The sequence below is a fragment of the Anopheles stephensi genome, chromosome 3, assembly GCF_013141755.1.
Source record: "Anopheles stephensi strain Indian chromosome 3, UCI_ANSTEP_V1.0, whole genome shotgun sequence".
Classification (NCBI taxonomy): domain Eukaryota; kingdom Metazoa; phylum Arthropoda; class Insecta; order Diptera; family Culicidae; genus Anopheles; species Anopheles stephensi.
Genome location: NC_050203.1, coordinates 8,803,632 through 8,820,492, shown reverse-complemented (window position 1 = coordinate 8,820,492; position 16,861 = coordinate 8,803,632). Strand labels below are relative to the sequence as shown.

Here is a 16,861-nt window from a genome sequence, read left to right as displayed (position 1 = left end):
GCTCGAATGCAGGAGTGCGTGAGCATAAAAGCTTGTTCGGTGCACAAGCTTTCGAAATTGCGCTGCATAAAGCTTGTAGCATTGATACTTAAAGCTTCCGTAAGCATTGTTCGAAAAAGTTTTACTCTTTGCTTCCTTTATTTAGCTTTTACTATTTTGAATTTGAGAAATAATGATTTTACATACAACAAATGTTTAAGGTATTGGATAAAAACCTTTTACAGCGTAACCAGTTAATACTAACAAAATAATTCATGGATGTATGCTATTTGAGTAGGAGACATTTCCTTCTCCTGCTATTGAAATGCACCTTATCCCGGGTGAACTCGGTAGAGGATGGGGAGTTCCGCTGGTAAAGTGGGAATCGGGAGCGTCGTCAGGTTTTCGTCACTTCAGGTTTTCGGGACAGGAGGCAGCCTTTGTGGTTTTTGTATTTCGGGAATTTGATGACACCGTCCTCTGTGTCGAACTCCCTCGATGAAGCTTCGAATCTCCTAACCGTTTGTTTCGGATTGCGTGCTGATGTTGAGCTTAGGTGAGTCAACGTAGACACACACACTCCGCCGGCAGCATGGCCGCCAATAGCGACCTCAGATCTCTTGAGTACTGCTTTGACACCAACTTAGGCCAAAAATGTGACTGGCGCACACAGCGTAACCAGTTAAAGCACAAACTTTTACAACCTTATGCTTATATCGATTATTTTATCAACATTATAATCAAATATGATTGACCAGAATGAGTTTTACAGTTTTATCTAATTGTACGTATGTAAACTGATTATGTCAATTTTCCTTTAAAATATTGAATGATTTTTTTCTTTCCTGTTTAATTCAATACAGCTTATTTTAACCTATTTTTTTATTCTTCTTGCTTGACTCTACAGCATCGAGAGGTTTTGGTCTGCAATATTTAGATTTCTGTGACTCAATTTTTACCCGTAGTAGTATAATCAGCCCGGACATGTACGTCTGGATGGTCTGGATGGTATTTGAGCCCCGGTTCTACTGTGTGAATACCGACACCACTATCTCATCGCCCTTCGGACCTAGGTGGACCGCCTAGGATTAAAGATTTTCGTAGCAAAAATAAACAATCCCCAAAAGCCTTTCAAGTAATGCTTAATGCATACTGTTTATTGGAATTCACAGCAGCAGATTTGTATGTTTGTATTACATTGACATTTAACATCGAGATTTTGGTAGAATTTACTTGTGTTACAGTTTTCGTATCCGTGACAATCACCAGCACAACTCCATACAATTAAACGGAATATTACCTTTAAAATACTCTCCCTCTCTCTTTCTCTCTCTTTCTCTCTCTCTCTCTATCTCTCTCTGCTAACTGACCAAAGTTTTAAATTGCCTTCAATTTTACAAGCATTTCATCAACAAAGAAGCATTAGCATGATATTGTACATTAAATTTGAGATGGACTGCAACCGGATGGACAAGTTTATTCTTTCTTCACCGTTGGGGTCGTACTTTCTTCGGTGCCGTCGGGTTCCTCAGTGCCGAGTGTCTTATCGCATACCTTTGAGGGGAAAGAGAATAAATATGAAGATCTTCTTCCTATGATCATTTCATCCTATCTCACATGTAAACTGCTGGAGAGCAGTTTCTCGATCTTTTCCACATCGAGATTCTCATCCATTGCGGACACTTTCTTCAGCGCGGACGAAACAATGCTCAGATCGCCACGCAGCTCACTCACGACGGCAGTGATCTTCTTCGCATTGCTAAGCACCTCCACTGTCTGGGTATAAGGGTTGTACCGGACTCCAAACGGCCGCTGTATTGTGTCAGCATAAGCTCTGCTCGGGAAGAAAATCATTAACATCCTCAATTCCCGTCAAAGGATCAATATCTCACCTCATCTTCTCCTTAGCCTCCTCGAACGAGTCCGTGTAGTAGTACGCATTCTGGTACGCCGTAATGATGCACTCCTCCTCGCACGTGATCTCCGGATCGAACCGCTTGATCTTCTCCGGTGTAGTGATTGCGTGCTGCAACTCCGCCACCGACGACAGCAATCCCGCCCCAAACACCTTGAAGCTTCCATCCTTCTGGCGGCACAGACCAAACTCCACCGTAAAGAAGTACAGTGTTGCCAGCTTGTTAATGTCGTCCTCCGACGCGCCCAACGACGCCAGCCCAATCTCCTGCGAGAACTGGGCGAAGCTGGAGTTGGCCAGCAGTGGCATATGCCCGAGCAGCTCGTGACAGCAGTCGCTGGAAATACAAAATTTCAAATTATACTTTGCCCGCTCGCAGTGGTATAATTCGAAATTTCAATTTACGGCTCCGGTGTGTAGAACGGGTCCGACGAATGACGGATGTACTGGGTGCAGTGAAACACCCGAAACGCCAGTCCGGACAGGAAGTCGCGCGGGGAGAGATATCCAGCGACGGGACGAATCTGGAAGCCTGTCTTGCGCTTCAGAAACACGTTGATATCCTGGAGCTGGGGCAGATTGTCCTCCCGGTAGCCACAGTACTTCACCAGCTCGGGCCAATTCTCCAGATACTCCGGGACGGCGTGCTTGATGTACAGCTTGTGCAGCTCACGGAAAACGGTTCCCCTGTGGAAATGAAAGAAGGGATGTAACCGCACCGACCATCATCGTCTTCAAGAGCCGGAAAGTTCACTCTTTCGAGAGGCTCCTTTCGAGTAACTCAATTAACCCCACTGAATGGGGCGCTCGTTAGACGCAACGGATACAACGCCTGTGGATTGATTACTCTCACAAGCACAGCCGGATGTTCCCTTCTCAAGCACTGCCCAGAGACCCCCCAGAGATCGATGTCCTGAGACATGCAAAGTCATTGAAAAGTGTAAATCTAATTTACCAGGTTTTGATTTCCTCCGGTGTGTACTGAACCCTCGGGATGGGACTGCCACTGTAGCCGGCCGGAGAACGGAAAGAAGAGAGAATCGGAGCAAGATTAGCCAAAACTACCCCTTGCACTCACACGACAATAGCACACACACACACACACTTACTGCTTGTAGGAGTTGGCAATGGCGGCAAATTGCTCTCGGCGCATGCGGTAGACCGGATCCTTGAACCCGGGATGATCCGCATCCAGCTCGCTGCCGTACATCAGCACATTCTGCGCACGGTCCAGGTCGGAGATTTTCCTCGGAAACCAGTGCATCTCGCCGAAATCTGTTTCCAAAGCAATCACACCTATTACAACACTCAAAGTATAGGAAGTAGAGTAACGAGACCTACCAAAACTTCCACACGCGGACAGCGGAGTCGGCGGTGGTCCATCGCTGTTCACCTGAGCCGCATAGTTAACCGATTGGACTTCACGCTTCAGCAAACGCAACACCTGATCCAGCCGATTCGCATCACACTCGACATCGACCAGGACGTCCGCACTGTCACACGCTTCGCCGCTCTTGTTCAGCTCCACGTGCAGCACGTTGATGCCGAGCTCCTGGAAGACGCGCAGCGCGCTGGCCAGACCACCGATTTGGTTCTTCAGCGTAAAGATAATCGAGGTGCGATCGGAACCCATCCGCTCGTTGCCGTTGCTGTGGTCGACCGATTTCTGATGATTGGAAGTTGTCGAAAGGAAGATGCATGGAGATTATTTGGGATCTGCCTTTCATATTTGTAAGTTTAGGAATATTTATGACGATAGTTTTGTTAATTTAAGCTTATTTTGATCAAGATTTCTTAGTTGCGATTGCAAAAAAATAAACTCGTTTAAATGCCACTAAGCAATGCCTCATCTGATTTAAAGCAAGTCGAGCAGCTGTACAGGGTTCAAACCACAATCAGACTTTGGCCTGAATATTTTGATCTAAAAATCTGATCCCTTCAGCGAAAATTTATTAAGAATTATCAACTCTTCTTTCTTCTTTCTTGGCCTAACGACCTCTTAGGCCATGCATGCTATTTCCGGCTTCAGGAGCGGTTGGGTTCTGCCGTGTGAAGGCCAGAGCCATTAGCCATTAGCCCAAATATCAACTCACAATGGTACAAAAATCGTTAATTGAAAGAAAATATTTAAAAAATCCCTAGCAAATGGCAATAAACTTAATTTAAGTGGTTAAATGTGAACGAAGGGCTGACTATCCAGCTACGGTTATAATCTCGAAATGGCAGACCAAGACCTCTCGAGGTTGTAGTGCCAACGAAGAACAGAGAAGAAAATGGAGTCCAAAAAATCAAATTAATACAACCATGTTGTAAATAAGTGCAAAATATGTTAAAATCAACAAGTAACACAAATTTTGTGCTGCATCGAATCACTTGAGAAACTAGTTTTAATATCCCATCACTTCACACAAAAACTCCATGCATTCAATATATCCGTGTCCATTAAAGTGGCGATCGCATATGAGCTCCCTTAGTAGCACCAACCCAAACAGCACGTTAATCCTTCCTGGCCAAACTCTTCACCGTTTCACCCGTGTTTTACATTTACATAACGGCCAACACTTGTTGATAATTACAGCAAATTCCTTTCGACGGTGCAACGGGCTGCCCTCCTTAACGGCCCACTCCTGATCGCCACTGTGATACAGCCATAATCCCAATAATCCTTTGCCGGAACCACTCATCGCGCGCGCTGGCCCTTTTTTGATTCACCAAAAATGTACCACCAGAATGTAGCAACTTGAACACTTGGACACAAACTTGGTCACACGGTTAAACGGCAGCTAGTCCTGTGCGAGGATGCACCCGGCAGCGACACGACACGCACGCACCAACGACACGAATCAACTGGTGAGTTTTTCAATCACTAATGGCCCCTTTTATACGTTTCCGAGCGTTGGGGCGAACCTGTGGGGGGGGGAGGATGGGGACCACCACCCCGCTAGGTGGTGATCCTTCGTCCCACGCTCAAACTGTGGAAAGGCATGGAATACATTCTAGGTTGCTTACCGTTCAGCATTCGCAGCCAGCCGGCGCTCCACTCCAGCACGCTCGCTCGGCGCTGACGTACCCGCATAAAATCTTCTCGCTTTCGACACATTTTCCTGACTCCAAAGGATCTCACCCGTACCCATTCACAGATAGATCGTTTCTCTATGTCTATGAGTGTGTGTGTGTGTGTGTGGATGGGTTGTTTTTTTTGTTGCTGCTGCTTCTCGACGATGTGGCGCAGTGGATTCGGTTCGATGTTCTTTCCCGTCGGACATCCTTAAGAAAACCGTTTCAGCCCAACCCGGTCACGATTGGCTGAATCACGATAATGTCAGGAATAATCTAAACTTTATCGTCGATGTGATTTTATGCTGGTATTGGAGCATGATTGGGAGGGGGGGCATGTACTCGTAGCCGAGGATGGGGGGGGGGATTTGTTAAACGTTAGCCCAAGCACGAGTTGTTGATTATGACCATCCGAACGGCACTGCTACTGGTGAACAGGCAGAGTAATGACGATGACGATGGAACTGTTTTCATTCGTCAGACAAACTTATCACTTCCTGTGTGACGTTAACTTTGTAGGGATAATGATGGACAGAGCATTGGGAACAGGCTGTTGTAGCACTAGTTCGGGGGCAAAAGAACGCATTTAAACTGCTCTTATTGAAATTAAAAGCGATTAATCGTTCATCGTTTGGGAGGAAGTTATAATTTTGTTTCTCGGAGGACATCCACCTCATACGACATCAGACGATTTATTATAGATGTTATGGATTTTATGCATAGTTATAGAACATCATTTCAAGAAATTCTCACTCGCAAGACTTAAGGAATAAAATCGCCTAAGGACATTAGAACGCGCTTCATCCATTCTCCATGCCGGATAATACTTACTACAGGCTGGCGACTACTCTGTAAAGTACCCGAAACGAAAGAAAAAAGAAAACCCGAAAGAGAAAAACGAATCTCTGCCCAAGTGTGTTTATCTACCGGCTCGAGTACGCATTCTGTATAAAATCACTATTTGTTCCGTGGCTTGGCGCCGTTTATTCTTAGACCAGGACCAGGACTACATGGGCATGGGCCATGCACCGACACACGCACACGATGATAAAGGGCACCCTAGGATCCCTTTTTCCTCGAGTGCTACTCGTCCCTGCTGGCGTCCAGTTTCGATGGGCACGGGATCTGGAGAAGGAGCCACTCCATTCGCCCATGTCACTCTTAATAGTGGAAAATCATTCCCAGAGAGTTGGGGATCGTCACGCAGTCCTTTCCACGGAGCAGGAGGTTGAATTAATTTCGTGAGGGCCGCTCTCACTTCCCTCTCCAGGCGCGTTAAAGATCATCAACACTGACCTTTTTGCCCTCCGGAAGCGGTAGCGGATCGTTGGTTTTTGGTTAATTTCACTGGCACAGTTTTCTTGGTGCCCGCAAGAAGGAGTCAAGAATAAGAGAACGACTTGTTAGAAGAACTCTTTGAAGAACGGAACGCTGAAGCGCACTTAAACGACCACAGGCGTGCACTGCTCGTCTCCCGAAAGGACATACAAACAGGACCACAGGCTTCAATCGTTGCAAGCTAGAAAAGGGGGGGGGGGGGATGAAAACGAAGTGGGAAACCACACACCGACGGGGAGGGGATAATGATAGTGATGATAAGGGAAAAGCATGTAACAATGCTGGCAGCAGTTTTCCACTTGTTGCTGACTGGCTCTGTACGATTCTCTGCTAGAACCGTCGGATGGGTATACCGGCTGGCTTTGGTTGGGCGGGTTTTTTGCTTTTGTTCTTCAACCACGGAACCTTCAAGTAGATTCCTGTGTGCGTTTGTGTCCTGTGGTGCCACAATGTTTGAATAGGAAACCAATCGAGACTAGATTGAAAAGCGCACGAAACGAGTACGAGATTCGAGTGATGGGAAGCAAGAAAAAACAACCATCGAGCACTGGGATTTTCGACCAGGAAGCTCACCGTTTCCCTGTAATGGATTGACGGCTGTGAATGTGTGTGTGTGTGTGTGTGTGTGTGGATGCTGGGAATACTGTCCAGTATCGATTCACTTAATGTAACGACTTGCGGTGGTGGATCGTTTCGAGCGAAAGTCAGATCTTCAAATGGACGGCGCAGTAAACGATAAGCGTTAATTCATGAATATATTCATCAGTGTGGTGTGGGCAGAGAATAGAGGGTTCGGCAAGAATCAACTGGTGGCAGGTCGAAGGCGATAAGCTCTGGGTAGATTTCTTAACGAACCATCATTGATTGATTATCCTGGTATGCTATCAGTGGATGGTTAAACCGTTTCCTTTCGCTAGTTGTTGGTAGTAACCGGTTGAACTTATAGTACACGCTGGACTAACCTTACTTCTTTTTAAAACTCGTTTAAAACCTGACATAACCAAAGTTGTCTTGCCTTGATTCACCGTCAAAAGGTAAATATTAGAAAGGATTACGAAACTGAAAGTCCTCCCAACAATCCTGATGATTATTGCAGAGCAATGCTTCAACTCTTACTATCCATTGATACCTATTGAAGTCGCAAGTAACGTAATGAGCACATTTGGATCTTGGCCAACGTCTTCAGGGTTTTTATATAAAATTTAAATACAAGAAGTTTCTTTCAATGGAAGGGGGGAAACTCTCAACGGAATTTATCTGGAGGACTTCAAGGACCTTCTTCAGAGGGATGCTGTCATTATCCATCTTTTTAATTCTCAACTTGAAGGCGAAAATTTCGGGATAGTTTCCGTTGGCTTATGGAGATTTTCAAGAACTTTGGTCTATGCAGAAGAAACTGGATCTGAATTCCAGAGCACAGGTAAGTGCTCACTCCTTTGAATTCCCCCTAAACCTAATCGTGGATCAATAATCAACCAAAAACATATTGATATTGAGATACGATGCAAAGGTATTGGTATCCTAAGGATACTTCTCAGCAAAAGCCTGGTTTTTGGAGCAGGATGTTAATACTGATTTTTGCCACTAGACGCAGTTTAAAGCAAATAAGATGAGAAGAGTTTAAGGACATAAGAAGAGCCTTTGTTATTATGAGTTATAAGAGAGATGAGTTCTGAGTGTCTGGATATCATCAGACTGGCATCGGATGATACAACTCGCGCATTCTTTAAGATCTATCCTATATCTACTCCTGGACATAGTGATAGTCCACACATTAACTAATGAATGGGTCTGATACGTCCTCCTGAAGGAAGAGATATCTCAATCTGGAATAGGTTTCAAGGAATCTTCAGAACCATTAAAAATCTTCATGCAATACAATTAATTTTAATATTTCTAGGATCTAGACGAAGCTCAAGATTTGCTAATATTTTATACAAGTAGGAATACAAGGTATTGATGAGGTCCTTATTAACATATGTTTTTATTGGAATTTATTTTCGAGCTAGACTAAACCTACTCAACTCACGTAATATATCGCGTGCTACAACATTAAAAATTATAGCAACGAACAGCCCCACTTAAATCTCGCTCATGTCATCGAAAACCAACGCAAACGTGCCATAAAAACAAGTGACAGCTCAGACCTATCCTGCTAAACGCCAGGAAAAAAACCATCCTTCGAACTACACTACCGGGCGCATGCGCACCACACATCCATTTTCCCCTTTTTTCCCGTGTGCTATAATCGATACACGAACGGCGCCTGGCACATGGTTACCGGATGGGATGGAAAACATACACACGCTCTCACTCTCTCTCTCTCTCTCTCTCTCTCTCTCTCTCTCAAAACCCTGATCCTTGCTCTCCCATTAGCCTAAAACGTCATCAATTGGAAGCCAGTGGAAGAAAACTCTCTACCCTGTGTACGGCTGTCAATGGGCATCGCAGGGCTTCTTTTGCTGCTGGCCCCTTTTTTCCGTGGGCAGGAAAACATCGCACGAGAGAGCGAGAGAAGCCCATCGCCGTATCGTCCTCGCAGAAGATAGTGCGGCCATCAGACGCAGCCTCGTGCGGTAGTGTAGTAATCCACCACGGCACGGGAACGGGCAAACTTTGGTTTGGTTTTCCAGCCAAGGGTTTGGCAGTGAGGATATAGCATATTTGGCAAACAATTCACTGACTGTTCAATTTGTGGTTCCTTCTTTCGGGTGGGCCCCCGTCGAGTGGGCCCTGTTCTGTGCAGCAGAACGGCAGTACGGGTGCGGTGCTATTTAGTGAGCAGGTCGAGGTGTGTGTGAGCTGCCATAGCAAGTGTGGTGATGTGAAAATTGGCTGCAAAAGTCTTCTTTTGCGAAGGCCAGTGAGAAGAATCCGCAATATCTTGCTAAGCTAAGCCTGTGCAGAGATAGTTGTGGAGTGAAATAGCTGTGTGTGTTTTTCTCCCCAAAGCAATATATTACCCAACGACAAGTGACCGTGTGCGAGTTTGTATTTATGTGTGTTTGACATAGTGTTACCGAAGCAGTGCAATCATTTCCACCGCCCGTAAGCCACCATGGCCGATACGGAGTTCGAGGAGCTCCGTCAAAATCTGGACGCGTTGCCATCGTTCCGGAAGGCTCCAGCCCCATTCTACTCGTAAGTTAAATGTGTGGCAGGAAGTGGGGGAGGTTATGAAAAACAACCCGCGAGGGGGGAGAAAATCATCGGAACTAACCTGTAATTTCCACTCAATCGCGTTAAAGCAAGCGGCCTACCACCGTTCGTCTTCGTTCTCCTGCCCGTCTTTGTGGGAAGAAAATTCCTTCTGTTTAGTTCGTGTGCATGCGTGCCCCAATGTGTGTGTGTGTGTATGAACGTGCGTGTGTGTGTATCAAATCAGTTCTTGTACTAGGCGGAAAGCACTAAAATGGCACGGCATGTCATCATCCTTGACACGTTCGAGAGCGAAAGCGAGCCGCCTGGTTTGGCTGTGTGTTGGCACATGATGATGCATAAACGCCAGACCGCCAGGAGCGTGCAGGCAAAATGGCATCCCCACTGCGGGCACGGGATTTGCGTATTTAGTTTTCCCGTCGACGTCTTCTCAACGTCATCGGTTGGAAGTCCTTTTTTTTTGCTTACGCGAGTGGCTCTTTCGCTCTCCGGATGAGCTGGAAATGAATGCAATAACATCTGCCCGTTTTGTGTACGCGAGTCCGTGTGTCTGCCTGCTCCATCTCACAGGTGTACTCCCCCCATGCAGCATGTGAGCATATGTGCTCCCACGGTTGGGAGGATGTTTCCACCTCGAATGGGAATCGGTGTTTTTTTATATTCTCATCGCCTTCTTGATGGAAAAAAGCGAGACCACCATCGACAGGAGCAAACATCATCGTGTAGGCCATGATGCCAAGGCTACACATACCACCGACCAAATGGGGATAATGGAGAGCATCTTTTGCGTGTGTGTGTGTGTGTGTGCACTGTTTGAACGTGATTTACGTGAAGAAGTTTAAAAATAGTCACTTCCTGCATTCCTGTATCTAGCAGCGCACATCTCTCTCACATCATCCACCCTGTCCGTTGAAGCAAGGCTGTACATTATTCCAACGAGGAAAAACTATTCAAATTTCCCGTTTTATTTTTCTCACCAACCGTAAAATGGATGAGAAAACAGATGAACAGGTCTTTCGCAACAAAACAACGACACAGATGCTTTACAATTCCACGGAATGACACGGACAGAGAAGGTGTCCCCCCCAGTGTACGTCAAACACACATAGCGAAGAGGCTTTTCCTTCTTGTGCTTTCCTGCTAGCATAATTTTTCCATCGCCTACTAGCAGTGTGAAAGAGCGGTGGACGGTTGCTAGGACCATAATGCAACACCCAACTGGAAGTCAGAAAGCAAGGAGCATGCTTTTGAATTAAAACGCCTTCTTTGCCCTCCATCAAATGCAGACAAGATTGTTGCCTCGCTTGTTGTGTGTGTGTGTGTGTGTGTAACTGCAACTGGGCGGACAATTTGCATTGTGCGTGGGGAGCGGGGATGAATAAAACAGGTAGCCAGGGGTGCACGTGCACCGGGGGCTTGATTTTCCTTCCAACTAATGAGTCACGTTTGACTGTAGCGCGGCTCATGACGAGCATTTTTAATCACCGTGTAAAGTGAGGCACAAGTACACGGCACACAAGCATTTAGGGAAGGTCAGGTACATGGCTGCTTTGCTGCATGCGGCGACATGTTATGTGACTGACTCCCCTTCTTTAGAATTTTTAAAACAACAAAAAGACCTTTTCTGGAGCAGTCAGCAAATCCGGTATAATTAACTTTTTGTAACATGAGAACTCTTTTAGGAAAATTGGAAAGAAAGGAAGTGGGAAAGAAAACCAGAACCTCTTTAACACATCCCCAAAGGGCAGTGCATCTGTTTGTCCGGCGCTTAATCGGGGTTGTTAAATTTAATCGAATTTCCATTGTGCGCGTTAGCCAATAAACCTTCATTAGATGCATGTGTCGCTTGGTCGTCGCCAACCAAAAAAAAAACAAAAAAACAAACGATCACCTCCTTACGCTTGATGCCACTTTACGATGCCGGCAAGTAATTGAGTTGGAGCGCGTTCCTCGGGTACGGAACGGAGAAATCATCCCGCCCCCAGTATCATTCTAAACGATGGATGAGCTGCAAAGGAGAGAAAAAAAGGGCCACTAAAGTGATGTCACTCGCAGGCAGATAAAATCCGATCAATACTTGCGCGGGTTCAATATAAGCCGGGCCTCGAGTGCTTGTTGGGCGAAGAATCCTGGCCTGATGTGCGCGGTGCAGTGTAAGATGAGGCCGGAAGTTTTTCCACTTTTCCATAGTATCGCTTGTTTTTTCTGCGAACCCCACTGGTTCTGTGCCATTTTTCACACCCGAGTGGATTGTCTGGGACAATACACGATGCGGAATCACAGTTGAAACGAAGCTGAAAATGGGGTCATCCTTCGTCCAGGCTCCTTCGGCTGGGATTTGTTAGACCATCGCTCGGAATCGTTTTTTAATCGTATTTACCAGCAAATTTCTCGCCTCGATTGCAATGTTTGCCGGTCTGCAAGCGAGCTAAACTAATTACATTCAACCGGCACCGACTGCGACTAATCTATTTCCATTTCGTGCTGTGCTCGTTTCGGTGCAGATTGGTGGCGGACGTAGATTTGGACGATTCGCCATCCTCCAAAAGTGATGCATCGTCCGACCACGAGGAAGATGGCCCACTATCGACGAGCGATGGGACGGTGGAGTCAGTACTCAAAGGTACGCCCAGCAAGACGCAGCAGATCATCCAGACGATAAGTACGATCAGCAGCAGCAGCAGTACGGGCGAGGACGATGAGATCGGAGACGGACTGCGGACCGTAACGCTCGGGCCGAGGAAATCTTCACTCGTGACCGATGCGGAGGAGGACCTGATCGTGGTGTCGTCCGGTGGTTCGGGTCCGGAAAGTTTACTACAGCTGCATCTAACGTCACACGGCCATACGGTGACGGCCGGCGAGTCCAAGAGCACGACCCTAGGGCCGTCGAATGTGGGCGCCTCGAACTTAGTGCATGGTCCGGTTGCTGGAGCTGCCGCTGGAGATGGTACATCGACGAACAGTAGTTCGCAGCTGGCACGGACGAGCTCTCTCCCTTGGATCCCGGGACAGGTGGAGCGAAGAAGGCGTAAGCTGCCGGAGATTCCAAAGAATCGAAAATGTAAGTTCGGAACTGGTTCATTTCCAAGAATAAATCGATCCTTACCTATTTTTAACCCTCCTTTCCACAGCTTCCGTGCTGCAGCTGCTAGCCGGGCAGACCTCACTGGCGGACGAGCTGAGTGCCAGCAACCGAAAGCCCCACTACCCGACGGGAGCATCCGGACATCCTGGCGCCAACTTCTTCAAGCAGAGCTCACTGCTCGCCCTCAAATGCAGCTACCTGCTGGACGAAGACTCCAGCCCCGACTCGGAACGGCTGCAGAGCTTGGGCGACGTGGATAGTGGTCACAGTACGGCTCACTCACCGAACGACTACAAGAGCATGTCCCCACCGCCACCGCAAGCCGCATCACCCGTAACGTCACCATTCCCACCGCCGTACGGTGGTGTCCCGTACAGCCAGCTGGAGATGCTCGAGGCCACACACAGGGCGCTGCACAAGTTCATACCGCGCCATCACGACGAAATCGAGATCGAAATCGGTGATCCGATCTACGTGCAGAAGGAGGCGGAAGATCTTTGGTGCGAGGGGGTGAATCTGCGCACCGGACGGCAAGGCATCTTCCCGTCGGCGTACGCCGTCGATCTGGACTACAACGATTTCGACCCGACCTCGATCGAGATGAAGCGCGAACGGTATCTGCTCGGATACCTCGGGTCGGTGGAAACGATGGCCCACAAGGGTACGGGAGTGGTGTGCCAGGCCGTACGGAAAATCGTTGGCAATGGGACGGAATCACCGAAGGCGCAACCCTGCATACTGGAGATATCGGACCAGGGACTGCGAATGGTTGACCGGTCGAGGGTAAGTTTGATGGGCGAACGAGCTCGAACAGGTGCATCTGTTGCATTTTTAATGTGCGTCAATTTTCCACTGTCAATTCGTTCGGGGGGTTTTTCCCGGAGTGTCAGAAAGTATAATACGACCGGTATTAGTTCCGGGTGGATGCTGCTCGCGAACTGTGTAGCGTAACCGTTAGTAGGCCTGTTACATTATTAAGCAGGCCTTCAAACCGAATCATCACACTGTAATTCATTTTGCAACGAAGTTAACAAAAAACCCATGGAAGCTAACTCCACCTTAATCCGTCACTTTTCGCGAACTCGGGAAAATGATGGCTTGACTTTCCTTTTCTTTTCCTTCCTTGCAGAACAAAAAATCGAAAGGCCCCTGCATAGACTACTTCTACTCGCTGAAGAACGTGTCATTCTGTGCGTTCCATCCGCGGGATCATCGCTACATCGGCTTCATCACGAAGCATCCGACGGTGCAGCGGTTCGCATGTCACGTATTCCAGGGCACCGAGTCTACCCGCCCGGTAGCCGAAGCAGTTGGGTAAGTTGGGCGGTCAATGAATAATTACATGGTTAGCATAATACTTACCACTTAATTCTCTGCTTGCTCTTCGTCCACAAATCTAGCCGAGCTTTCCAGAGATTCTACCAGAAGTTCATAGAAACGGCATATCCGATAGAAGACATCTACATAGACTAAGGGCGGGCAAGGACATAAATTATTCCAACGGTGAGATGGAGCTGACTGGTGCTCACGAAGAATCTCACTTCCCACACACACACATTCGTTCTCGTTCGTTCGCCTTAGTCTCATCAGTTCCGCTGCTCCGTTTACCATCCTTCTGCGGTTAGGTTAGGTTAGCTGGCATTTAGCGCATTTTGTACAGATTTAGTCCCTAGCACCGAGCAGCCGTGTATTGGCGGGCTGCAATACCAAAGGCAACCAAAGAAGAATAAATGTTAGACCCTGTACTACTGTATCTGTACGCTTTTTGGAGCCGTTACTGTAGACTATGTTGTTTATGTTTTTTGTTTCTATTTAGGGAGGAAACTAGGAAGGACTGCTTTACACATCGCTTGGATGCATTTTGTGACGCCGTGCCCTCATGATTCCGTTTTTGATTAGCTTTGACTAGTGGAAAGCAGTTACTGAGCAAAAATGAAGAGAGAAACGGACACATGATAGGGAGCACTACACACATTACTCGCACGCTTTCCGACGCGGCTTTGCGCAGAGATAACACATTTTGTATCAGGACTTTTTTCTTCGATTATGAGCAAACGTTTCGCTTTTTTGCAAACGATTCATACGAAGTACGTAGCATGCACAACACCCGGTAGTAGTAGCAGCAGCGTTATCAGCGTAACGCTCACCATTTTTCGATTGGTTTTGAGCGTAACGCAGGCACGCGTTACAGTCGTAAAAAAACGGTCGAACGATGCAATATGGTGCATCGTTATACAGCCAGAGCCAACCAAGAGTGTTGTTTGTAATAAAGAACTAATAGAAAAGCTAAGCATCACTGTTCCGTTCTACAGGCGACTAGTAACGCATCAAGGTTTGCAACTTTTCCCTAACTCTTTAAACGCTCTTTGAAAGTTTGAAACCCAGAAACCTACAAGAACTACTTCTTCTTCTGCTCTTTCTTGCTCTATCCTACACTTTCGTTCACTGTACATAAAGTAGATAAAAGCAAACAACCAACTTTCCAACGAAGGACGAAATGCATCAAGTGAGGGAGAAAGGGGACGGTAGTAGTGCTCAGCAGTAAATCCTATTTGCAAACAATAAAATGCACCCAAGGCGAAACCCGTGGAAAGGAGAAACACTCTATTAAAGGAAAGCGATAATGCGTAAGAAAAATCTATATTTATAGCACAGATATAAACTAAGAGAGAGAGAGAGGATTACGAAAGCTTAGGAATAATGAATGGAAAAGGCATAGCTGAAGGACATTTGCTTGCAAAGTTAAAAAAGAAAAGAAAAGAACAAACAGATTGTAATATAGAACGCTTTTCTTCCAATAAACGGTAACTAACTTCTGATCCCCGTTTGCTCTTTATGCTTTGGAAGTCTCACGAGTAAAGTCGAGTCGAATACGAATACAATATATATTTTTTTCGTTTATGTACCTCAAAACTCAATACGAACAAAGCAGCCAGATTCAAATTTGTAATCAAAACAATACTCAAATACTTCAAACAAACGAAGAAATGTAATGCAATCAGCTTGGTAAGGCAATGTTGGATGTCGTTGGTTTCTTCTCCGAAATTTTATTCCGTTCTCTCGACGGGTCAGCAAGCAAGATAGAATTGAAAGTGCAAGAAAGCTTTACAGCAGACCAGATATCTCGTGTGAGAAAAACAAGAAGAAAAGAAAGGAACAAACAAGAAAAAAAATAACACAAACATACAAAACATTACTAGTTAAATCGATCATCAGCTTACTCGAGGCAAAATGCATCCAGCTATCAAACAAATAATACTCTTACACAAAGAAGAAGAAAAAACGTAGTTACTACATACATTGTGCATCCAATGCCAACACATAACACAAAGAAAAACATAAACAAAACAAAATAAACAAACAAAAAACACACGCTCGTTGTCGTTCTACTTATAAACATTGTACCAAACAAAACAAAGAAAATTTGAGGGAAGGAAAAAGGCCCTCTAACATTCCGAAGCATTTACACGGAGCATATAAACGTATGTAACTGATGTTTTGGGTGTAAATGCGGTGAAAACGGGAGGAACTTGTTAACTGACTCTAACAAACAATCTGATGAACAATAAAACATTGAAGCAAAGTGTGTCTAAAACAAACAAAAAAAAAAACCACTCACACACACACGGTAATGAGTCTATAGACAACTAAGCTCTATATTGCAAAATACAAAACAAACAATGATTACATGTGCACGCGCATCTACTCAAAGAAGGAGAGAACAGAACAGAAGTAAAACAAATACTTTCTATTGCACAACTTTGAGCGAAACATTCAGGAGAGAGAGAGGTACTAGAGAGGGAAAGTTAGGGGAGCACTGATATCAGGGAAAACTGGATCTTGGATTACGAAAATGATGAAAAGTGTCTTTAATCGTTAGCTGGTTGTAAACACCACGAGGATCACAGGCAAGGTGGCAGCAGCAAGCAATTGGAGCAAGCAAGCGAAGGGAACGCGGCAGCAAGCCTCTAATGTTTAGTGCAAAACATGTACAAGCAAATAAATAACTGTGAAAATGGTCAACCTCGCATTGCTTACTTACTTGATGGGACGGTTTCAGGAGTACTGGCGCAGAAGTCGTCACTTCATCTCAGTGTTGGGCCTAGCACTTGTTCTCTGTCCAGCTTAGAAGGAGCTTCTACACCCTTCAGCTTCCAGTGACCCCACTAAACTCCATAGAGGTCCTAAGCACGATGGAAGCTAGAGGCCATCTGACACATCGTATCTGCCAGGACAGGAGTTGGAGTTTGGGGCCCTCTTAATGATCAAGGATCTCCGAAGCGCACAGTCTTCTTATAGAAAGATATGCCTCTGTCGAAATGAAA

The 16,861-nt window shown here is 46.1% G+C and overlaps 2 protein-coding genes across 6 annotated transcripts; one reads left to right on the top strand and one right to left on the bottom strand.

The window, feature by feature from the left end:
• Positions 1–1,108: 1,108 nt before the first annotated feature.
• On the bottom strand, positions 1,109–11,959 carry LOC118510078 (tryptophan 5-hydroxylase 1). Of its 4 annotated transcripts, none has more exons than XM_036051486.1 (8): positions 11,340–11,959; positions 3,236–3,560; positions 3,004–3,169; positions 2,850–2,900; positions 2,300–2,581; positions 1,872–2,231; positions 1,597–1,813; positions 1,109–1,533 (listed from the first exon to the last, which is right to left on the bottom strand). In XM_036051486.1, exons 2-8 carry the CDS (start codon positions 3,525–3,527, stop codon positions 1,456–1,458), a joined length of 1,446 nt encoding a protein of 481 aa, XP_035907379.1. In that variant the 5' UTR covers positions 3,528–3,560; positions 11,340–11,959; the 3' UTR covers positions 1,109–1,455. The 4 variants fall into 4 exon arrangements, with proteins under 4 accessions (XP_035907379.1, XP_035907380.1, XP_035907377.1 ...); XM_036051487.1 differs by lacking the exon at positions 11,340–11,959 and adding an exon at positions 4,904–5,299; XM_036051484.1 differs by lacking the exon at positions 11,340–11,959 and adding an exon at positions 4,471–4,873.
• Positions 8,854–16,559, top strand: LOC118510077 (JNK-interacting protein 1). Of its 2 annotated transcripts, XM_036051482.1 has the most exons (6): positions 8,872–9,080; positions 9,242–9,430; positions 11,953–12,512; positions 12,583–13,319; positions 13,666–13,850; positions 13,937–16,559. In XM_036051482.1, exons 2-6 carry the CDS (start codon positions 9,348–9,350, stop codon positions 14,007–14,009), a joined length of 1,638 nt encoding a protein of 545 aa, XP_035907375.1. In that variant the 5' UTR covers positions 8,872–9,080; positions 9,242–9,347; the 3' UTR covers positions 14,010–16,559. The 2 variants fall into 2 exon arrangements, with proteins under 2 accessions (XP_035907374.1, XP_035907375.1); XM_036051481.1 differs by having other exon boundaries at positions 8,854–9,430.
• The last annotated feature ends 302 nt before the right edge of the window (positions 16,560–16,861 follow it).